The 24,724-nt window shown below is 43.4% G+C and overlaps 1 protein-coding gene across 2 annotated transcripts in view; it reads left to right on the top strand.

Annotated features, from left to right (window-relative positions):
- GYG2 (glycogenin 2) overlaps positions 1 to 24,177 on the top strand; it is a 56,390-nt gene extending 32,213 nt beyond the window's left edge. For both annotated transcript variants that reach the window (XM_075062320.1, XM_032773564.2), the window contains exons 3-9: positions 4,787 to 4,961; positions 12,301 to 12,463; positions 15,334 to 15,460; positions 16,533 to 16,755; positions 18,224 to 18,364; positions 19,970 to 20,080; positions 22,648 to 24,177. In XM_075062320.1, the coding sequence (XP_074918421.1) occupies positions 4,787 to 4,961; positions 12,301 to 12,463; positions 15,334 to 15,460; positions 16,533 to 16,755; positions 18,224 to 18,364; positions 19,970 to 20,080; positions 22,648 to 22,809 (1,102 nt within the window). In that variant the 3' untranslated portion in view covers positions 22,810 to 24,177. The remainder of the gene's footprint in view (positions 1 to 4,786; positions 4,962 to 12,300; positions 12,464 to 15,333; positions 15,461 to 16,532; positions 16,756 to 18,223; positions 18,365 to 19,969; positions 20,081 to 22,647) is intronic.
- Positions 24,178 to 24,724: the final 547 nt, after the last annotated feature.

Genomic DNA, 24,724 nt, shown 5'->3' with positions numbered 1-24,724 from the left:
TTGAGCTTTGGGTGGGTGAGGAAGGCACGGTATTGCTTGCTGCATGCTAAGCATTGACTGCATGAGTCATGAAGTGCGTTCCAGGATGCTTAGAGCCATCTCGTGCTTCTCTTGTAGCAATTCCTTTCTTTGGCAGCCTTTCCTTTCTTCATGCTTTCCTTTTCACTCCAGTCCTTGACCTTTTATTATCTGATGGAATCAGATTCATACTGCTTTCACAGTCCTCCTTATTCTCCTTGTTTTTCTTTTAGTTGTCTAGTTTTCAGAAAGCTGCGCGATGACAGTATCCAGGCCCCTCCTTCACTAGCCTCTTAATTCTTAAAAAACCAGAGCTAACTTTTTAATACAGAGCCTGTATTGTTTTTAGATATTATATCATTACCAATGTTCAGCAAGCCCGAGAGCCGCAGCTGCCAGAGAGATGTGGCGAGGTCTCCCACACGCGGCTGCACCTGGGAAGAGCGGGAGGCTGCTTGACTCATGGAATCCATGGTGGTTCCTGTTAGACTTAGTGAAAGCAAAGAGCAGCTACAAGGGAAATTACCACTGAACCGTACACCACACACGCCCATCGCCAGTATCCTCACAGCCTATCTGCACACGGCGGCTCCATTGGAGGAGGTGCGCGCTCTGACTCTGGAAGTCCAGGGGTTTACTGTGCTTGTGGAAAGCAAAGACAGCTACAGGGAAATACACTAACAGTACCCTGCATTTTCACAGAGATTTAAACCTCCCGATCAAATCTGCTGCTCTGGTCAGCCTGGAGGAAGCGGGAGCTCTTCAACAGGCTATGTGGATTTCTCCCCTGCCTACGCACTTGCACTGGATGAGCAATGGTCCCCACCCCTCACGGCACCAATGGCGCGACGCATTAGCCTGACTGGGACAAGGACCACGGTTGGCTCTCCTATAACTTGCTGAAAGCGCATTGCACATGCTCTGGCTGAAACTTTGAAGAGATTACGAAGGCAGATACCGCGACGTGATAGACCAAATCAATGGGCTATTCCACATCTAGGCCTGCTTGCAGGCAGCCATAGCCCCCTGCTCCCAAAACATTTCCATCTTACTTAATAAAGCTTCTTCCTGGGACAGGCTCCTCTGCTAGTCTCACTACCAGTCCCCGGGCTGCGCACTGGCTAGCTTCTTCTGGCAGGAAAATAGCTCCTGGCTGCATGACTTCTTGGGAGTCTCCAAACACCTCAGTAGCCTCCTCTGGTTCCTACTACACCCTCCCCTCCTCTCCAGGCTCTGAACTGTCACCGTGCTTCTCGGATAGCAGGGGGTTTCATCCAAGTATCGCATCCAGCTCCTTGTAAAAACAGCTGGTCTCCCGTGGGGCAGCACTGAGCAGGTGTTTCCCTGACGTGCTTTGCGTAAGGCATCCGCAGCTCCTTTACCTTAACCCTGCACTGCACCGCGTTCCGGTCATAGCCCTGTATTGCATTGACGTTATTTGGCCGTAGGTATCATAATTTCTCACGGCTGGAGCGCAGCTGTTGCTGTACAGCTTCCTCACCCAACACTGATGAGATCCTGCAGCTCGGCACTACCCTTTCATTGACTGTTAATTAGTGCTCTCTGGGGCGCCTGGATAGCAGTCCCTGATGATATTGATGATTGCACTCCGCCTCGCCTAGCAAACAGGAAGAGATTTTTAAATTCCCGGGCATTTAAAGGGCGGTTCACCTGACCCAGGGCAGTGGAGTGCGAAATCGATGACCAGAGAGGCTGAAAGGTATGCGCGGATACCTCCTAATACCCTGGAGCCAATTAGCCGCTGCGTGAGTGTCCACACCTGATGAGCAGCGCTGCATCACCAGCGGTGGATTACGCTACACCATAGCAGACCAGGTGTACAGCCAGCGCTGCCAGGGAGTTTGCAGCGCTGGCTGAGCTTATGAAGTGTGGACCCACCGAGTACGTGGCACAGCTGTAACCCCCTCACCAGCGCGTGCAACTTGCAAGTGTAGCCAAGGCTTAAATGCAAAAAGTGCTTTCAACCGATACGCGTGCTTCCTCCTGCGGACTCGCCTCTCCCCCCCCCCACCGTGCTGTTCTTCCTCAAGGCAAACCATTAGCGCTGTTCTCAGCTCCCTGCCTTGCAAGTTCTAAAGACTGGAAGATACACAACCTACCTTCATCATTTAAAAGTTTTGACCTTCCCCCACCCCTTCACTAAATGAAATTATGCACCCTAAATAGCCTTCAGACCAATACGTCAGCTGCTCAACCGGACTCCCTCCTCCCCTCTCCTCAAGCAAACAGGTGAACATTCCAAAGCCCTCCCTGCTCTCCGCTCGTCGCGCTGGAGCAAAGAGCAGATGTGTTTTGTTTTTACATAAGTTGCTCCGGAGCTCAATTAAGTCGCACCATTTTCCGGATTTGTTTGTGAAGGAATTTCTGGGATACCTCTTAATACCCTGGGAGGCCAATAACGCGCTGTATGGTGTCCACACGCTATGTGAGCAGCGCTGCATCACCTACGGCTTGAGAATCGCTACACCCCAATCCAGACCAGGTGTACACCAGCGCTGCAGCCGGGAGTTGCAGCGACTGCTGGTGCTTTGTACGTGTGTACAAACAGAGTGAGTTGCACGCGCTGTAACCCCTTCACGACACTGCAACTCCAGTTTGTAGCTAAGCCTTTAGAATCCCTCTTATTCAGGGATATATATGTTTCACATTTTGACCTGTGCTAAAAACTCTGAAGCATGACTTGCGACAGTGCATCTAACCTGCAGCAAAAAAAAAGAACAAAATGCCCCATGCTTTACAATCACCACCACAACACATTCAGAATCACAAATTGTGTACCGTCTGTCCCACATCTGCTAGCGTTCCAAATCTGGTGCTTACTATGATCCCCCAAGCCTTTGTCCAGTTTGATCGTCTTATCTCGCTCCACCAGCATAGGATTCTGGCTCATCAGCCCCAAGTTTGCCCCAACTTATCCCTGGGACCCCACAATACCCAGAGCCCTGGTCTCCCAATTCTCATCATCCCCCGCTTCCCCCCCCATTTCCTTGGTGTTACCGAGCGATCCTTACTATTGCTCCTTGAATACAACACGCGGATAATCTATTCCCCTGAGGCTAAGCTTAACTACGTGAATGCACACACAAAAGATTCACCCCTCCCTTTGTCTCCTATCACGTTATACTAGAGAAACAAACCTCAACACAGAGACATAGAGTTGATTCTCCCTCTTTCCCTATAACTTTCTTCCCGTAGCTTGTTCCGCCCTGGACAATAGGAAGTTAAACCACAGAGCATGGGCTCCCCTCCCTTAGCTTTACACAGAGGTAGACAGAGCATCCGGGCACAGAAATTCCTCTCTCTGCATTTGCCACTAGGAAAAGAAACTCCCACAAGTTTTATGGTGACATTCATCAGCAAAGTCCTCAGCAGCTCGGGCTCCATTTCTAACAGAAACCGCGCTGCAGACTCACAATGGCACGAAACTGCTGGAGCAATGCACCACGGGGCATTGGGACAGGAAGCGGAATGACCCGCACCCTTCCGTCCCCTTCCCACAACCCACAGCGCAAAAATGGGACGAGGCGCTCTGTGGGATAGCTGCCCACAATGCACCACTCACAACAGCGCTGCAAATGCTGCAAATGTGGACACACTGCAGCGCTGGTCGCTGCAAATGTGGACACACTGCAGCGCTGGCCCTACACAGCTGTACGACCACAGCTGTAACTACCAGCGCTGCACATTTCCAAGTGTAGCCAAGCCCTAAGATATTGATAATGTGAATTTTAGAGCTGGATTGATTTTATTTTATTTTTTTTAATCTAATTAAGTTTTTTTGGTTGAAAATTTTTCAACAAATGTCAATTTTTTTCCCATTTATTGATGAGAATAATATTTTTCAAAAGCACCTAAATGACTTGGGAGCCTAAATGTCAGTTATAGGACTTCTTGAAATTTACCCCACGTTAAAAAAACAAAACCCCTAACCAAACCAAATCTTAACTCTCCCCTTTCCCCATTATATTTTGGTGACTAATGGCTGATTCTGAGAGCCAGTTAGTCCTTAAATTATAAGCTGCAGAGTGTAGGGCTTGTGTCTTCCTCTCTTTGGACAACACGTAGGATATTGTAAGTGATACCATAACACATAAGTTACCTTAAGATTATTTTTTCCTGTTCTAGGCTTGTAAATGTTGATTATCATCAATTTCAGTATTGTCTAGGAAGGTTCTGAGTGATTACGAAGACACACCCCACTGAAATTCTTTTGAGAGGGCTTGAAACAATAGTAATATATCTATATTTCACATATTTTAAATGTGTATAACTGAGGATAAATTTACTCTGACAGGCACAGGGAGGTGCAAATACCTGTACCAGAAAGGCCTGCTACACCCTGGGGAGGGACCATGCACTGCAGAAGTGGCCAGTGGTGATGGTTCTGCATGTTTATGCAATGAGAGGACAGCTCTACTGTCCACTTGGCAAATGCTGTAATAGGAGTGCACTGAAAATGTGAGAGTCCTAGTCACACCACCTCCCCAGCCAGAACCAATCACTTCTTGAGATGCACTGGCCCTTAGTAGAATGGAGGTTGTAATTTGTGCCCCTATAGTTACCTCCAGGGCAGACTTCTTGTCTACAGGGACCATGCATCTTGGTTTAACCTCTAGTTGGGGGTCGTTAAATCAGAACTGAGTGTCATTGTGGGGCCAGTTATCTTTGTGTCTGATTTTTTGTACTATGTTTAACTGAAGAAATGTTTCTAAATTTCATTGTTCCTGTATGTTTCTTGCTTTGTCAGGGCTGTCCTCTGCAATGTGTTTGATGAAGTGATTGAAGTGGGTGCAATTGACAGTGCTGACTCCATGCACTTGGCTCTGCTGGAAAGGCCAGAGCTGGGTGTAACCTTCACCAAACTTCACTGTTGGACTCTCACTCAGTATAGCAAATGTGTCTTTATGGATGCAGACACTTTGGTGAGTAGAAAGTGGTAATCATGTTGTTAGGATGCTGAGTGATGTTAAAGATAGCTGGGTAGATTCTGCTAGACAAATCCAGACTGGTACCCATCAGAGTAAGGTGGCCCAAAGATCAAAAGAATTTGTGCGGAAATAAAATCACCTGTTTAACTAGCTGTCCGGTACAAATTATGGCCGTGATTGCATTTACCATCCTCTACACATAAGCAGTTCATTTTGCAGGATTAGTTGAGCCAGTTCATTGTTTATATTAGAAATTAAAGTTAAGTAGTTGAACATTTGTCTCTGGGTCTGAAAAACATTTTTATGAGCTGTGATCCCGTACTGTGTGTTTTATTTACCAAAAAAGGGAGATATTCAGGGGAAGTAGGTTTTTTATTGAATCTTTCCTTTTTGTGCTAAATAAATGTATTTATTCACTATTTTATTTATCTGATTTATATAAAGAGCACCTATCCCATCCAATCGGCTTCTCTTAACCATTAAAAATTCAGGGCAGATTCTCAGTTAATGTATTATAGCTTCTCTCCATCAATTTTGAAGGAGCAATACAGAATTTCATCAGCAGAGGATCTGGTCCTCAATGTTGTAGTATAAATGGAGCAGTCTTTCCTGTTCCCTTCAAAGCTTAAAAGAAGGAAACCAGCAAACAAATATACCAGGCAAACAATTCCAAAAATAAATCCTAACAATATTAAAAAAACAAACTAGTGCTTCACTCAGCTGTCCCCAGAGTCAGTGCCAAATCGGATCTTTCAGACACACAGCTTTCAGCAGCCATTATTACACTTATTCAAACAGATGGGCTCTGCAGCATGCCCCAAAGGACCCTATCTGTGTCTGTGTCTCTTTGTCACTCTCACACACAAAATATAGATATCTATAAAAATGTACCAGCAAGGCCTGCGTATACCCTGGGGTGTAAAAGTGTTCTTCTCCTTGTTGCGCTAGAATACTTTGAGGGACTTGCCGTTTAAACATGGTAATCATGTTGTAATTTCATTATGGTCACTGTTTTGCCTTAGATCTTAAGAAGAGCTATAAATATTGTTCTTCTTCGAGTGCTTGCTCATATCGATTCCAATTAGGTGTGTGCGCGCCGTGTGCATGCTTGTCGAAAGATTTTTACCCTAGTAACACTCGGTGGGTCAGCTGGGCACCCCCTGGAGTGGCGCCACTATGGCGCTGGATATATACCCAATGGCCCTGCAGTTCCTTCTTACCGCCCATGTCAGTCGTTGGAACAAGAGAGCATGGCTTAGCTGATCTCCACCTCCCTAGCTACTTGTAGTTCTTTTATTAATTCTCGTGTATATAGTTATAAATTCTATAGTTATAGTTAATTTTATTCATTCTTTGTTAGTCTATGTAGTTGAGAGGGGTTCGGGGATTAGCCCCTTCCCCACACCCGGTACCAGACCCCATGCCCGATTCACCGGGCTTCAAACTGTGCTCGACCTGCCACAGGCCAGTGCTAACGGGAGTTCCCCACGACTCTTGCCTTAAGTGCCTCGGGGAATCCCACTTCTTGGATAAGTGCCAGATCTGTAAGGCCTTTAAGCCCAGGACGAAGAAGGAGCGGGACTTTCGTCTGAAACAGCTCCTGATGGAGGCAGTTCTTACTCCTCCTCCCTCGGCACCGAGCGCTGGACAGTCTGCATCAAGCAGAAGTGTCTCTTTGGCACCGGATCGAGCCGGTACCGCTAAGGCCCCTCGGCACCGACCGTCGCCGGCACCGTCGTCTGCTCAGCATCGTTCCCTCTCTCCGCAGTTAAAAAGCATAACACTCTTGCAGCTTCCGTGCCACCTGCACCGCAGTTGGAGCACTTGCCTAAGCCTGACCGCCTGGCACCGACGCCTGCCGCATCACCGACAGCTTCGGCATCGTCGATTCCAGTCCCACAGGGGCCGTCAAGTCCGGTGCCTGAAAGCTCTCCGGCGCACGCCATGGTTGAGCTCACAATTCCCTCCATGCTGGAGAGCTTTTCTACGGCGAGGGAGCTGATCGCGCCGACGGAGTCCGCGCTGCCTCAACCCCCAGCACCGCCGGTGACGGTCATTCAATCAATAGGCAGGCCTGCCCTGCTGAGGCCCCCCTCTGTTGGCACCATTGAGAGGCACCGATCGCGGTCCCACCAGCGCTCTCAGTCCCGTCGCCGATCCCGGTTCCGGCACCGCTCTCCATCTTGGTACTGGTCGCACTCATGGCACCGCTTAGCGTCCCGTTCGCCGACCTGATACTCTTGGCACCGATCCAGCTCCGGTACCATTCCCAGCACCGCGCCTCTTGCAGCCGCTCCAGACGTCGAGCCTCCAGATGCCGGTCAACCTTCTGGTGCCGCTCCAGTAGCAGGTCCCGATCTCGTTCCCGGTACTGGTATGGCAACCGGTACCGCTCTCCGGTGCCTCACAGGGAGAGGTCATTTAGAAATGGAGACCCTTCCCAGGGTTTTTCAGCGCCTCCTTGGCCATCTCGTCACACATCTGTGTCATCTCACGCGGACAGTGCTTCCTATGCACAGGACCGTGACTCAGATGTGCCCAGCCGTGTCTTCCAGGAGACCCAGGCCCAGGAACAGGGACCCCATCAGTGGTCATTCTGGACACCTTGGGCATACCATCAAGCCCAAGGTGCGCCTCCAATGCCATCCCGCTCTGCACCATTGGAACACTGGGTGCTGGAGGCAACAGTCAGCCATCCCCTTCCCGCGGGTACAGAGGAGGCTCTCATTCAGCCGGCAGTGTCTCAAGTTCCATCTGAGACTGACGTTACTCAAGAACAGGAGCCCACTCAGGACCCTCTTGTCCCTGGGCTTTCCTCTTCCTCCTCTCCAGATGAAGCGGTGGTGGGGACATTCTCCTCGGGCCCTCCTCCAATTGGCCTGCGGGCACATCAGGACCTGCTGAGGTGGGTGGCCCTGAATATGAATCTTCAGGTGGAGGAGGTCCCGGAGATAGAGGACCCGGTGGTGGATAACCTGTCAGCTGACACCCCCACAAGAGTGGCCGTGCCGTTTATCCGTACAGTACAAGCAAACGCCCATACCGTCTGGCAGTCTCCAGCATCTATCATGCCCATGGCCAGGGGAGTTGAGCAGAAGTACATGGTACCCTCTAAGGGGTATGAGTACCTGTACGTGCACCCTGCTCCCTTGTTGTGCAGTCAGTCAATGAAAGGGAATGCCATGGCCAGCAAGCTCCTGCTCCAAAATCAAAGGAGACTAGGTGCATGGACTGGGAGCCTCCAACCCAGGGTGACAAATAATTGTACCAGCTGAGCAGGGTTTGCTGATAACACCTGGACAGCGGTTGAGAAATTCAAGGAGTTCATTCCCCAAGACTCCCGCACAGAGTTTGTTGCCCTTTTGGAGGAAGGGAAGAAGGTGGCAAGAACTTCTCTCCAGGCCTCCCTGGATGCAGCTGATTCCGCAGCCAGGACCCTGGCTTCAGGTGTCCCCATGAGGCAGATACCATGGCTTCAGGTGTCAGGCCTTCCACCTGAGTTACAAACCACCATACAGGACCTGCCCTTTGATGATCAAGACCTATTCTCTGAAAAGACTGACCCCAGGCTGCAGAGCCTTAAGGACAACAGGGTCATCATGGGCTCCCTCGGGATGCACACCCCAGTGACTCAGCGCAGGTCCTTCCGTCCCCAGTCTCACTGCCCTTATCCCCCACCTAGACCAAGACAGGGCTTTGGCAGAGGGCACAGCTGAGACAATCGTAGATGGCGGTCTGGACCCCAAGGGGGCCAGAATCAGGGTCCCTCCAAACCGCCTATGGGGCCAAAGCCAAACTTTTGAAGGTATGCCCGAGGACAGCATACCAGTTCCTTTCCAGGATCCTTTCCCTCCTTTTTCCAACCACCTCTCCTTTTTTCCTCCCTGCATGGTCCCAGCTAACTTCAGATCGTTGGGTCCTACGCATGGCGGAACTTGGGTACCACCTCCAGTTTATTTTGCCCCCCCCCTTCTACTCCCCACCGTCGTCCCTCTTCAGGGACCCCTCTCACAAGCAATTCCTCTTACAAGAGGTGCGAATGCTTCTTACCATGGGAGCCATAGAGGAAGTACCAGAAGACGAAAGGGGGAAGGGATTCTACTCCCGCTATTTCCTAATCCCCAAGGCGAGGGGAGGTCTCAGACCTATCCTAGACCTGCGAGAACTCAACACATTCATGATAAAGTTGAAGTTCCACATGGTATCCCTGGAGACCACCATCCCATCCTTGGATCCCGGAGACTGGTATACCGCCCTCGACATGAAGGACGCGTATTTTCACATCGCCATCTATCCTCCACACAGGCGGTACCTCCAGTTTGTAGCCAACCATCAGCTTTTCCAGTTTACGGTCCTACCATTTGGCCTCTCTACAGCACCGAGAGTATTCACAAAGTGCGTGGCTGTAGTCGTCACCTCCCTCCGCCGCCACTGGATACACGTCTTTCCATATCTGGACAATTGGCTCATCTGAGAGACCTCTGAGACACAAGTCACCCATCATGTAGGCATCGTCTAGGCCTGATGATCAATACAGAGAAATCCACTCTGGTTCCCACACAGAGGATAGACTTCATTGGAGCCATCCTGGACTCCAGTCTCGCCAGAGCCTGCTTACCATTGACTTGGTTTCAGGTGATGGTAGCAATTATCCAAAGCTTACAGAACTTCCCAACAACTTCGGCTCGCACTTGTCTCGGTCTCTTGAGTCACATGGCTGCCTGCACGTTCGTGACCAAACACACCAGGTTACACCTCCGTCCCCTCCAATCTTGGCTCAACTTGGTATACCACCCGGGCAGACACGCCATAGACACGATAGTCACCATTCCCTCGAGCATCCTAGGCTCCCTCGACTGGTGGCTGATGCCTTCCCTGGTGTGTGCAGGGATGCTGTTCCATCCACCCCAGCCTTCTATGTCCCTGATGATGGACGCGTCATCTCTCGACTGGGGTGCTCACCTCGGACATCTTCGCACTCAAGGCCTTTGGTCATCTCAGGAGCTGGCCTTGTGCATCAATGTCCGAGAGCTGAGAGCAGTCCGCCTTGTGTATCAGGCGTTTCAACAGCACTTACAAGGCCGTTGTGTCTCAGTGTCCACAGACAACACAATGGCCATGTATTACATAAACAAGCAGGGAGGGGCATGGTCCTCCCCCCTTTGTCAGGAGGCCGTCCAACTCTGGGTCTTTCGTATAGACCACTCGATAGACCTGGTAGCGTCCTTTCTCCCAGAGGTGCGGAACACTCTGGCAGATTGACTTAGCAGATCCTTCCTGTCTCACGAGTGGTCGATTTTGTCTGGACATTATTTATTCTGTTTTCCGGAAGTGGAGATTTCCCCGCATAGACCTCTTCGCTTCCCACAAGAACAGGAAATGCCAGATGTTCTTCTCCTTTCAAGGCCTCTCCCAGGGCTTGATCTTGGACGCTTTCCTGATGCCGTGGACGAGCCAACTGCTTTACGCCTTCCCACCGTTCCCGCTGGTTCACAGAGTCCTGCTAAAGCTCCGCAGGGACGGAGCTCGCTTGATCATGATTGCTCCAGTGTGGCCCAGGCAGCACTGGTACACCATGTTGCTCGACATCTCGATAGACAAGCCAATTACCCTGCCTCTTCACCAAGACCTCATAACTCAGGACCACTGCAGACTTCACCACCCATACTTGCAGTCCCTTCACCTCATGGCATGGCTGTTGCATGGTTAAGCCAGTCAGAGTTACGTTGCTCTGCCTCAATACAACAAGTATTCCTGGGTAGCAGGAAACCTTCCACTCGGTCAACGTATCTGGCCAAGTGGAAGTGTTTCTCCTGCTCGTGCGAAACGCAGAATGTCACTCCACCGAAGTCTCAATCCCCACCGTCTTTGGACTACCTCTGGTATCTCAAACAGCAGGGCCTAGTGGTATCATCACTGAGGGTGCACTTGGCGACCATCTCTACCTTCCATCCAGGGGAGAGTGGCCATTCTGTGTTCTCGCACCCTATGGTTTCTAGGTTCCTCAAGGGCTTGGAGCGCCTATACCCCCAAGTACGACGCCCCACTCCAACCTGGGACCTCAACCTGGTTCTAATCAGATTCATGTCTGCCCCATTCGAGCCGTTAGCAACCTGCTCACTACTGTACCTGCCCTGGAAGACAGCTTTCCTCGTAGCCATTACATCGGCCAGACGAGTCTCCGAGCTTCGGGCTCTCACGGTGGACCCACCGTATACTGTGTTTCACAAGGACAAGGTGCAGTTGCGACTACACCCGGCGTTCCTTCCTAAAGTGGTTTCAGCCTTTCATGTCAACCAGGATATCTTCCTTCCAGTCTTCTTCCCGACGCCACATTCATCATGATGGGAGCAACAACTGCACTCCCTAGATGTCCGTAGAGTGCTCACATTTTATATCGAGCGGACAAAACCCTTTCGTAAAACGCCCCAACTCTTCGTTGCGGTGGCAGACCGAACGAAGGGCCTACCTGTCTCCTCCCAAAGGATCTCATCTTGGGTGATGGCGTGCATCCGTACTTGTTATGACTTAGCTCATGTTCCCTCGAGCCACCTCACCGCTCATTCTACTAGCGCTCAGGCTTCATCTGCCGCCTTCCGGGCTCATGTACCCATCCAGGAGATGTGTTGTGCAGCTACCTGGTCCTTGGTCCACACCTTTGCCTCTCATTACGCTCTGGTTCAACAGTCCAGAGATGATGCAGCCTTTGGCTCAGCAGTTTTACATTCTGCAACATCTCACTCTGACCTCATTGCCTAGGTAAGGCTTGGGAATCACCTAATTGGAATGGATATGAGCAAGCACTCGAAAAAGAAAAGACGGTTACTCACCTTTGTAACTGTTATTCTTCGAGATGTTATGCTATATCCATTCCAAACCCGCCATCCTTCCCCTCTGTCGAAGTAGCTGGCAAGAAGGAACTGAAGGGCCGTTGGGTCGGCAAGGGTATATATCCAGCGCCATAGCAGCGCCACTCCAGAGGGCGCCCAGCCGACCCACCAAGTGTTGCTAGGGTAAAAATCTTCCGATGAGCGTGCACACAGCTCGCACACACCTAATTGGAATGGATATGAGCAACACATCTCGAAGAACAACAGTTACAAAGGTGAGTAACCGTCTTCTATCTTATCAGCTAACAAATGAAAGTTCTGATACCCAGCCTCCTTTATACTGTCACTGTTTGATGTGCTCTAAATATTTAGAGCTTCCATGACAAGGATAGTAATTTAATCCATCGGTTTTGAGTTAGCTGTCCAGATGTTAAAAGCAACACAGTGTTCATAAACTGTTACTTTAAAATTTTAAATTTGAGTCTTTTTTTTTTTTCCCCAAGGTGTTATGTAACATTGATGAACTGTTCGAACGGGAAGAGCTTTCAGCAGCTCCTGATTCTGGCTGGCCAGATTGCTTTAATAGTGGCGTATTTGTCTTTCGACCTTCTGTAGAAACTTACAACCGTCTGCTGCAGTTTGCTACTGAACATGGCAGCTTTGATGGTAAGTCTTTGAGAGAACATAGTGCCAGAAATTACCCTTACCCTCAACAAGCCAATTCTCCATAACTGTAAAGGGCTGAGTATGCTACTTAGCAGAGCAGAGGAAATGACAATATGCAAGGTTTAATCTTTCAAAAAAACCTAGGGGGCAGATCTTCAGCTGATGTAAATTGTCATAGCTTAAGTTTACACTAGTTGAGGATCTAACTCTATAACTCTTGATCAGATAAGATGGATGGGGTTACCTGAATATCTCTGCCTCACTACACATTATTTCATTTAAAGCTTGTGTTAAAAAAATATTCTTTCCTTTGTCTCTATCGTGGAAACAGACAAATTGCTAAGTATGAATACAAAATAATACAAGCATGTAGGGACAAAATCAGAAAGGCTAAGGCACACAATGAGTTACACCGAGCAAGGGACATCAAAGGCATTAAGAAGAGAGTTTATAAATACGTTAGGAACAAGAGAAAGATGAAGGAAGGTGTAGGTTTTCTGTTCATTGGGGAAGAAGAGCTAATAACAGATGACATCAAGATATCTGACGTTTGTCTGTTTTACTTCAGTCTTCTCTAAAAAGATAAATTGTTACTAGATACTTAACACAGTTAATATTAACAACAAGGGGGAAGGAACACAAGCCAAAACTGGCATGGGGGGAACAAGCTGAAGAATATTTAGATAGGTTAGATGTATTCAAGTCAGCAGGGCCTGATAAAATTCACCCTGAAGTGCTTCCGTCAATTCCTTAAGTAATCTTGGAACCATTGGTAATTATCTCTGAGAACTCAGAGGATGGGTTAAGCACCATTGGACTGGAGAAGGGCAAACATAGTACCTATCTTTAAAAAGGGGTACAAAGAGAATCCAGGAATTATAGATCAGTCTGCCTAACTTGGATACCTGAAAAAACACTGGAACAAATTATTCCACAATCAATTTGTAAGCACCTAAAGATTCATAGGGCTACAAGGAATAGCCAGCATGGATTTGTCTGCATGGATTATGCCAAATCAATCTAATTTCCTTTTTTGACATTGTTAATGGCATTGTGGGTAAGAGGAAAGCTGTAGACCTGATCTAGCTTGATTTCTTTGTTAGGCTTTTGAGGCTGTCCCACACGTTATTCGCAAAAGTAAACTAGGAACATGTGGTCTAGATGATATGGTCTATAAGAAGGGTGGAAAACTGGTTGAAAGACTGTAGTCAGAGTAATTATCAGTGGTTGCAGTTAAACTGGGAGTAGGTATCCAGTAGAGTCCCACAGGGGTACTAGTCAATATTTTCAGTAATGATTTGGATTATGGAATGGAGAGCATACTTACAAAATTTGCAGATGACACCAAACTGGGAAGGGTTGGAAACCTGGAGGACAAAATTAGAATTCAAATTAACCTTGACAAATTGGAGAACAGGTCTGAAATCAACCAGATGAAGTTCAATAAAGACAAGTGCAAAGCGCTATGCTTGGAGAGGCATAATCAAATGCACATTGGTTCTGAATCAGCAGTGTCATGCAATAGTGAAAAAGGCTCATATCTTTATGGGATGTATTAACAGCAGTGTCCTATATAAAACATGGGAGGTAATTGTCCAGTTCTACTCTGTACTGATGAGGCCTCAGCTGGCGTACTCTGTCCAGTTCAGGAGGCCACGTGTTAAGAAAGATGTGAACAATTTGAAGAGAGTCCAGAGGAGAACGAAACAAATGATAAAATGTTCAGAAAACCTGGCCAGTGAGGTAAAGATTAATAAAAAAGGAATGGACATATTTAGTCTTGAGAAAAGAAAACTGAGGGTGGATCTGATAAGTCTTCAAATATGCCAAGGGCTGTTACAAAGACTATGGTGAGCAAATGCTGAAAGTAGGAGAAGCAGCAATTAGCTTCATCCTCACAGGGGAGATATATGTTAGATATTAAGGAAAACTTTCAAGGATAGATAAGCTCTGGAATAGACTTCCGGGGAGGCTGTGGAATCCCCATCACTGGCAGTTTTTAAGAATAGGCTTGACAAACACCTGTCAGGGTGGGCTAGGGTTATTTTGTCTTGCCTACATGCACAGGGGTGGACTAGGTAACCTCTCAAGATCCCTTCCAGCCCAACTTTTCTTTGATTCTGTGATTCTATGAACTCTTAATTTCTGTTTCCTGCCATTCTTTATTTGATTTAATAAGTGTATTATTTATTTCTCATGCTGTCAAATGTATGCGGTATAATTATATTTTGTATTTATATTAACTTTCAGTATATTAGCCAGTATTAGCCTAATTCTGCAAACAGTTACACACTGGCATCATGCTGTTGCTTTTGTTACCTCCTCTTCCCACCCACCATAAGCTCGGTTGTCTCTTTTGTCTACTTGCCTCTGCTTACCGGCAATTTTTACCCGATTTGAAGATTTTGCAGTTTCTTCTCATACACAAACTAGTTTTTGAAAGCAAGACAACACTGAATATTCATATAACTTCCTCCTTGGAGTCTAAAGGATTACGCTAAAATACTGTGGGAGACACAGGTTTACCTCATGATTGTGGTCTAGATAGTACTTTTTGTAGTGCAGCTGCAGGAACAGTACAGGGAAGGGATATTGGCTCTTGCTTAGATCAGCTGGTGGAGCCCAGTCTCAAGGCATGTGTTCAGGGAGGAGCAAGAAATGAGTGCATAGCACCCACTTACCCTGCACGCCCAGGCTCAGGGTCCAGGAAGACTGTACAGGATTGTAAACCTGTGTGGGTATGTAGCTCAAATCACTCAAGTTTTAGACCAAAGAGCATTGAATTTTCTCTTGGCTTTTAAGTCTTCAGACAAATTGTAGTTTACATGAACATTTTGTTGATGCTGCTTATAGTTTTATTTATTCTCTAGGTGGTGATCAAGGCTTGTTAAATAGTTTCTTCAGTAACTGGGCAACAACAGATATTAGCAAACATTTACCATTTATCTACAACTTAAGCAGTAGTGCTATCTACACATACGTTCCTGCTTTCAAACAGTAAGTAGTATTACCAGTGAATGATTACAATTCTATACCGCCCTTTAATATATTTTCCCATTTATAAGAGAAAAGGATAGTGACCCATTCTGAAACTTGATTATAAGTTAGTCTAACACAATAGTCCACAATGTGAAGTCATGTGACAAGGAGTTGGAATACAGTAATGCAGAGCCTCTAGCATCTGCTTTGATACAGAATACCAAGATTTCTCAACACTTAGTATTATTAAATAGCTCTTGCAATAGAGAACAAAGGTAAAAGTTGGAACACTATTACAGGTTTTTGAATTGATATGTCTTTGCTGATATGTCACTTCAGTGACACTTTCCTTATATTCTACAGACCACAGATTACATAATGGCACAGTTCTGATATTCTTACTGTAAAAGTAGCCCCATTGCTTTTCATTAGTTTCTCACAGTGTGAGGGTATTGAAATCTGTCCATAAGACTCTTCCTTGAAGCAAAATTGGTGCTAGCAATTATTATATGATTTCAAATGCTCTTTTTTCTCTTTAATGAACTTTTGTATTATACTGTTATAAGCATAACTATAATTTTTTTTCAAAAATGGGTCGTGAATTCAATGATCCATTAGTGTGAATTATGATGAACTTCTTGTGAAGCTTTAAGTGGATAACAAATACTGGAACCACAATAATCAATAATTTTGCTGCTTTGATATTCAGAAAGTGATTTTTTTTTATTAGTTTGGAGGGGAATGTGCAAGAAGAGATGATATGAAATTTAATCTTTCAGTTTCCTTCGTGAACTATTTCCATTGGAATGAGCAGTAGGAAACAGTAGAAGACTGCATTGTCACTTTCCTTTCTTTCAAGCAAAGCAATTCAGATTAATAAGATAAAGTAATTTAATTCAATAGGTTTCAATTATTCTGCATAACTCAGATCACATCTGGTGATATTTCATTGACCTCTTATTAATGTATTATCATGAGTAGTTGCAAGATGTGTCACCTGCCGTAGCACCAAGAATACACATTTCTTCTGAAATGCCAATCAGAATGTATTCATTCCTATACCACAACTTTGTATTTCTCTCCTCCACAGTTTTGGCAGGGATTCAAAGGTAGTTCATTTTGTGGGGTCAGCAAAGCCCTGGCACTACAAGTACAACTCTCAAACAAGAACAGTTACGCAGGATGGCTCCACCTCAGGATCTCAGCATCAGTACTCATTTCTTGTACTCTGGTGGAAGATATACTATGCTAGCATATTGCCTTTGTTAGAAACACTTCCAGAGATGGAAGACATGGAATCCCAAGGACAAAAGGTAAAGTAGTATCTTGGAAAAGAGACTAACGGGAATATGCCAAAATGGAAACACCAACAAAAATTCCATAAATAAAAATAAATTACCATCTTTTTTGCATGGGGAGATGAGTGAGATGGAAAAACATGATGGCTTTTGAATGGCAATAAATCTGCAGTGACTTTTGTTGTTTTTTATTAAATGCAGATGTTGTCTAGAGATGGATGTGATAACTATACCTCCGTGCAAAGTATTAGCTGCTTATTATTAGTGCTCCAAAGATTTTTCCTTTATATCAAAAGTAAAGACAGTGGACGAATAATGTTTGTAAACTGACACTTAAACCTTCCCAAAACCTCTCTCCAAAAGCCTGGCAGCCATATTTTGGCTGGTGTAAATCAGCATTTCTCCACTGTCTTTGATTGAGCTAAGCTGATTTACATCAGCTGAAGACCTGGCTTCGGAATACAGTAACATTACCTTTTCAGAACTGCATTGTAACTCTTTGTATGAGGGTCATAGCTCCTCAACTTACTGAATAAAGTTGCCCTGAAAAAGGTCTGCATATTTATGTTGAGGAAAGAGTTTGCTATAGCTTTACAGCTGAAAGCATGCTGTAAAGCTATAGCAGTTTGGCACCTCAATTTTAATTTAAAAGTAAAACTTTAAAAAAAAATATTCTCATCAAGAAATATGCTCTTAATTTGCATATTTAAAATGGCTAGCGTAGACTAGTTGCTGATAAGTAGATTAGATTGTGGTTTCAGAAGAGAGAAAGCAGCAAGTAGAAGTAGTGGGGGCAGAGAATACTTTGATTTTGATTGATACACATATTAATTGCATCTCCTTGGTACATGTAAATGGATTTTCACAACTGTGTTTAGAATTGGATGATGATCATCATAAAAACTTCAACAGGCCTGTAAAATCAGTTGGAGTGTTGCTTCTGATGTGAAGAACATTGGTTTGTAAAACCTTTCTTATGCCTAGCAAATTGGGAAGGAGAAGAGAGGAAGGGGAACTGCAGGTTATGGATATTTGCAATTTTTGTTTGCCTAATTTTTGTCCCTCCAATACTTGGTACAATAAAGAAACAGTAGAACTAAGCTAGTACGGAAATTGAATAATTTCTTCTCAGTGGATGGGGGTTGGCTTTAAGGTTTGTATTAAGGGCTTGATCCATTGCCTACTGAAGTCTATGGGAGTCTTTCCATTGACTTTAACGGGTGTTGCATTGGCTACAAAGTTTGGGTAGGAGATTTGCACTGAAACCTATGCGCCAGTCTGGGGATAAAAGAAACATCTTCAGATTCTGTTGCTCTTTATTCCTTAACTTCTATAGGGCCTGTGGCAATCAACAAGAAAATACCACAGTAGAACCTTGTGTCATGAAGAAAGTGATTTAACAAATTATAAAAAATATTTACACATGTACCGTAAAACAGTTAGTTGCAAAATGTTTATAGTGATGTGATTTTGTTTTTTCTAGCACATTTTCAATGGAGATGAAATTAAACTGAAAAATGAGAATCCTCTTGTTATCAATTCTCTGCAAATCCCTGTGTTTCCAGAACAGACATCTGAAATGGACATCACTACTTGCCCACCTGAAGAGTTTGATACTAAAACTGTAAATACAACTTTTTTATTTCTTGTGAATATCTATGTGTATTTTACATATTGGGCACTACCAGTGATGGACATGTTTATGATGACACATATATAAACCTCTAAACAGAATTTAATTTAGGCATTTGATCTTGATGATAACATCCTCTTCAATTTAGTTCTAGTGCTTGAATTTTCACACTGGATTCCAAAATAAATTCAAGTCTCACCATGAAAATGTATTGTCTTTAATCTTCAGTCAAGAATGGTTCTGATGTATCTGGAGGTTAAAAAAATTTGTATTGAACAGTGCCAAGAGAATATTTATTGACAGGTTAGTGGGTGCTAAATAAATCCTGGGGAAATTCTACTGCCAAATAAGCTTATTGAATTACAGTATTCTTATTATTGTATACATTTAAAGCTGGAATTTTTTATCATTAATATCTACAGAGATTTCTGTTTAAAACTTGTGTATTCCTCAGATGGCATTCCTCTGATATAGATGTACCGTTCACTTTTGCAAGACAGTTTGAGTTCCTCTTTGAATACTTGTTTTACACTTGTGTATATCAATTTACTTAATTGGAATTGCTTATATGCTCACTGGAGTGAGGTCACTTGGGTGCACGTTATTCTATTCATCCTGGGACCTTAAAGCCTTGTCCATAATAGCACTTTCACACCATGCAGGGCTACTAGCTATAACATTTTTTGTTTTATAATACTTGCTATATTATGGTAGATTGGGCGAAAGTAAATCGAATTGTAGCTTCACTGTCACCTGCTGTTTGTTTTTACTGATTACACTTTCAGTACAGTGGTCAAATGAAATATATTTTTCCTAATTTTTAATGGCTAAATCTGTGTCAATGCTTCATAATGATACTATGTTTGTGTGTTGTAAACATATCACTATTTTAGTGTTTCTTGATCATTACTGTAGAAAAGTGTGTTTTTTTTGTTTGTTTTTTAGAGAGAAACTGCAAATGAGCTATTTGCAAGAATCGCTTTTTAAAAACTGAATTTATTTAAAAGATTTTAATTTTTGTTGGACCTTTCTGATGATGTTGGAATGTTGTTAGACCCAGACTATTAGCATATACACTACTGGGTGGTAATTCTAAAACATGTTGCTTAACAACGTGGTTCTTTGAGTTTTTAAAAATATATTTAAATTGCTAGTTGTATACAAGCTACTCATTTAATTTTTCATTAAAATAAAATATGAATGCTTCAAAAGATCATGTAAATTAAGATTAAGGGCCTCCCACTTAAAATGGCCTAACTCCATTGACCTCATGGAGTTATTTCTGTTTTTTTCTGGTGTAAGTGAGAAGACACTCGAGCTTACGGTCCCTGTGCTCTGATTGCCAGAAGAGGTGAATGTGTATTTCTGATAACTTATGAATACAGTTTCTGTACTTCATCTGTATTATGGATCAACTTGATCTACTCTCGTTCTGTGGATAGGAATTGCTCATCTGGCCTTAGAGCAAACTGAACTTTTAGCATCTCTTCTCCATCCCCCACTCGTCCAGCTGAAATTATTTTCTACTGTACAAATTCTGTTAGTGTAAAAACTGTGTGAAGAAAAAACAACAATTAATACCACTTTACATTTCAGCCACCTGTACCTCAAGTTGAACAACACAATTCTGAAGTCAGTTTCCCTGAGCCAGACCAGCCATTAGAACGGCTTACCTTTCATCCTGCCCCTCAGCAAACCCTGAAACTGGTATATGCAGCTCTTTCTGTTCCACCCTTGTTGCAAGTCATTGTGCATGTATTTCATTCTTTGCTAGCACAATTTTGGGGGAGAGCAGCTAATTATGATTTAATTTAACAAATAAGTATGTCTTAGCTAATCAGGCAGATATAGAAATGATCTCTCTGTATAATTTCTTAGCCATTTCCAGTCCTTGTATATGAAGCTGTCTTTTTAATATTTGTATTTTTTCCATCTGAATGTATATTTCCCCTTGCCCCACCCCAAGTGGTAAATTTTGTGAAATTAGTCTTGGGTATCTTGTAACAAATAGTTGTTTCAATAATAATTGGTGCTTAAAGCTCAAATATACTATCTGCTGAAATTATTTAAGATAAAACATATAATAGGTTAAATCTTGGTTCTGTGGAAGTCAATGGGAGTTTTGCTACTGACTTGGACAGTGCCAGGATTTCACCCATAATATTGACCCTTCTGTCATTAATAATATCCAAAGCTTAGCTTTAATCCATGTAATAAAGGTAAGTAAATGGGTTAGCATGTATTAGTAGGGATTATATGTTTACTTAAGAAATAAGTCCCAGATTTTGTCACACGTGCATATCTCCAGGGAGTAAGTATACTCTCTAAAATGTTTTGTTTCTTCGTTGTTGGGCCTCAAGTAAGTGAACTGGGAGCTGAGCAGAAAGATACAGAGTTTTATTTTGAAGCTGCCTTATTATGAATTTCTTGCAAGAGTTCAAAGGGTTATGTGGACCCTTCTGAATGAGTTAACAATCAGTTCTCCTTTGCTCATAACATCAGAGGAACTGCTTCCCGGTTTGCCATCCTGAGCAGTGTATTCAGATGGAGCAAACTCAACTCCTACTTTATCAGCTGCCATAGTATTTAGATGGTTGGTATTAAATCCACAATATTTTAAATTTGGTAGGTATTATATGAAAAGACTTAAAATATTAGACAGAGTTTTAGGTTTTCAAAATTTCTGATGAAACATTTATCTGTAATATACTTTACAAACATGACCAATAGTATAACAGTCAGACAAGTAAGACAAAATCAGTGCCAGATAAGTTTCCTGTGACTTTTTTTTTTTTAAATCTGATTTAGGAACTCATTAACACATGGATCTCTGCTGAAATCTTCCTGTGATTCTTCAGTTTCTATCAGTAGTCGCATGTCAGACATACACCATTAATACTATAGTAATATTGCTGTCTGCCCCACGTGGTTTGGAGAGGCACTACATTAAATAGCTTCATGCGTGTTGTTGTTTTTTTTCCCCCTAATTATTACTTAGGGGTTATGTCACGCTATAAGGAAAATTTAAGATTGAAGTAATTTAGCAGGAGGCACTCCCAAGCTGAATGAACTGTTCTGTCCTTTTCTGCTTGTAAGACTGTCTATATTTTTTACTTGAATTCTCACTTTATCCTTTGAATGACTTGATTTATGGTATACTGTAGAGTAAAGTAAAACCCCTATCTCTGTTAATCTGTGCATTGTGCATCACCTCTACATATAGGTTTTATTTAAGCAGATGTTAGGAATTTTTACATTCTACCCTTTGCTATATATTCATCTGATCCTTGGTTTTTATTACTGACTTATTTGTCAGGTCAATTGATAAATTTTCCTCCCTACATTATACTTTCTTTTACATAAATGATGCTTAATTGATGTGTCCAGAAAGGAAGATTTCTTAGATCTTCATCTGGAGTCGACTAGAATAGTTTGTTACAGATAGCATATATCAAAGATAAAATGTATGAAAATTGGCGGTTGCATTCTGGATATCATACTTGCATGAGTAAGGGCTATTTGTATGAGTAGTGGAATACAGGTCAGTCTGGAATATTACTTTTGTTTATATCATGCACGTGGAACAGGGTGGGTCTCTCATAGGTATTACAGAAATGAAATTCCTTTCACAGTATATTAATTTCCCTTTAATTGATTAAATTATGATCAGTACTTGTTCATTATCTTTTATTCACTTAATAACCTTTGCTAATTGAGTCTCCAAACCAGAATTGGCAAATTTGAAATATCCCTCAGAGGCGCCAACTATCTGTGCATTGAATAGTCGTTTCAGGATGGTTAGTGAGACTGGTGTCTGACATATGCCTGAGTTCTAGCCTGAGTTCTTACTGCCTTATCCATTAACTCTTTGGAGACCAGACAAAACTTTGATACCAGTCTGGCACTGGGATCTGCTAGTGTAGATACCTCTGTCCATGTGGAGTCCTGCTAAAGTTTATTCAGACTCTACACAGGTGCAGAGTGTTATTCATATGTATCCTCATTAAAAAAAAAAACAACCTCATTTTTGTTGGCATTTCTGAATTTGCCAGATTGTGAGTTAAGACCAGGAAATATGTTTGACTCTTTCAAAGATACTTTGCCAAGTGATACAGCTGGGAAAATGCTCCCACATCATGGAAATCATAATGAACAATCTCTTCAAGGTCATTTTGGTTTGGATGATTAAAATTTAGAAACTGATTTTAAGCCCATCACTAAAATGAGGCTAATGAAGTGACTGCTTTGCTGCACTGTCCTGTCTCCTTTCCTAGGATGAGACTACCCATCTTATTTCTGACCTGTCCACTCAGCTGGAACTGGAAGAGCCAAATGCAGAAGAAGAACGGAAGAAGTGGGAGGAAGGCCGTATGGACTACATGGGGAAGGATGCTTTTGAACATATTAAAAAGAAATTAGATACATTTTTAAAGTAGACTTAATTGTAATGCAATATATTGACCAGGCATTGTTTGCATTTGTGGTGCATATGCAACCCCTGGGATGTTTTGTTATCTTGCTTTTGATATTGAAGTTAAAATGGACCACCTCTATTTTAAGAAAAAAATTGCAAACATAGCACCACTAATTTTTTAACTCTGGTGTGTGCCTCATATTGATTGTTGACCTATAGTGCCTCATGAAATAGTAGTGCAGAAATTGTGACTCTCCACTTGACATCCCTGCATTAAGGAAAAATTCCTATAGTATTCTGCAGTAATATCAGTTCTAATATTTTGGATAACATTAAACTTCCAGAGGCTCCTTAGATTAATATAGAGGATTTCCATCTTTAGAAAATGCTGCAAAACCTTTTTTTATGAAAGCTTTTCCATTGGAACCAAAGTGACATTCACGTCACCAACCATTATACATAAGCTGACAAAGGGGAAAAGCCAAAGGAGGAAACCCTAGCTTCACTGAAATCAAAACTCCCATTGACTTCAATGGGGCTAGGCCTTCACCTGGATTCTCCAAGAAATCCACTTGCTCTTCTACTTTAGGTGGAAGGTGCTCAGGTACAAAGTTAATGGGCAACAGTACAACTCTAAAATAGGTGGTAATGGTGTTACTAGGTTTTTTTGGATCATTGCAATAAACTGCTACAGGATTTTTATGTGTTACCTTAATCTGTACATTCAGGGTTTCTCATGTTTTATTATGTATTTTATTAGCTAAATGGTTGTGAGAGAAAAAAACGCTGCATAGGCCTTCATAACTAACAGTTGTTCTGCCTCATTCTGGTGCTTTAAATGAATTTGTTCACCAATGCTCCAAACTGCATTTCACAAAGGCACTAAATCCATTAGATGGTACTTATCTATATTGCAGGCAGTTTGGGTGCATCTGAGACAGATAACTGATACTTATTTAATAAAACAGCTGTTTATTAGATATAAACTAAGAGCTATTTCCGGAAACCAATAGTTACTGTCAGTGGGACTGTGCTGTATTAACTATACTTGTGAGGGTACTGCTTTGCAGATTTGGGCGTTTAGATTTAACTTTAATCACGTTGTTAAATAAAAATAAATACATTTCAGAAAACTGAGAAACTTGACAGATTTTTCTAATTTGGTAACTCTTGCATTTCAGCTTGAAACTTCAGCTCTGGTAATACCAGAGAGAGAAATTAGAGTTATATAACAGTTGATGCAGGACTTCTTTAAACATTTTGGGTCCTATTGTGTCACCAGTTTTCAAGTTGCAGAACTATCTAATGAAATCATGTGGGAACTCTGCTTAAAAAAAAAAATCAATGGCATAATATATCGCTCCTTGGTAAGAGGAATGTACACATAATTCTACTGAGGGGGGAAAAAAAAGGTAGTTCCCCCCTCTCCACCCTCCCCCCCACAAAAGCACAAATTAATCCACTAGGAAAGCAGCAAGAGATCCAAAAAAGTGAAAGGAAGAACACATTCTAAACCTTTTATTTTTTTTAAATGTGTCTGTTAGGAATTATTTTCACTTTCATGAGTCTGTCTACCTCCACTTTTACCCAGCTTGTCTCATATTTACTCTTACTGAAGTGATTTGGATGTTTAAGACAATTCTCAGTTTTATCAGGAATATTGCCAATGTGAGCTAAACAGTTTGAAGATTGTTTAAATCAGGGGTCGGCAACCTCTGGCACACGGCTCACCAGGATAAGCACCCTTGCTGGCTGGGCCAGTTTGTTTACCTGCCGCGTCAGCAGGTTCGGCCGATTGCGGCTCCTACTTGCCGTGGTTCACTGCTCCAGGCCAATGGGTGCTGCGGGAAGCGGCGTGGGTCGAGGGATGTGCTGGCTATGGCTTTCTGCCGTCCCCATTGGCCTGCAGCAGCGAACCGTGGCCAGGTAAACAAACT

The sequence above is a fragment of the Chelonoidis abingdonii genome, chromosome 1, assembly GCF_003597395.2.
Source record: "Chelonoidis abingdonii isolate Lonesome George chromosome 1, CheloAbing_2.0, whole genome shotgun sequence".
NCBI classification, from domain to species: domain Eukaryota; kingdom Metazoa; phylum Chordata; order Testudines; family Testudinidae; genus Chelonoidis; species Chelonoidis abingdonii.
This window is presented reverse-complemented; position numbering and strand designations above follow the sequence as displayed.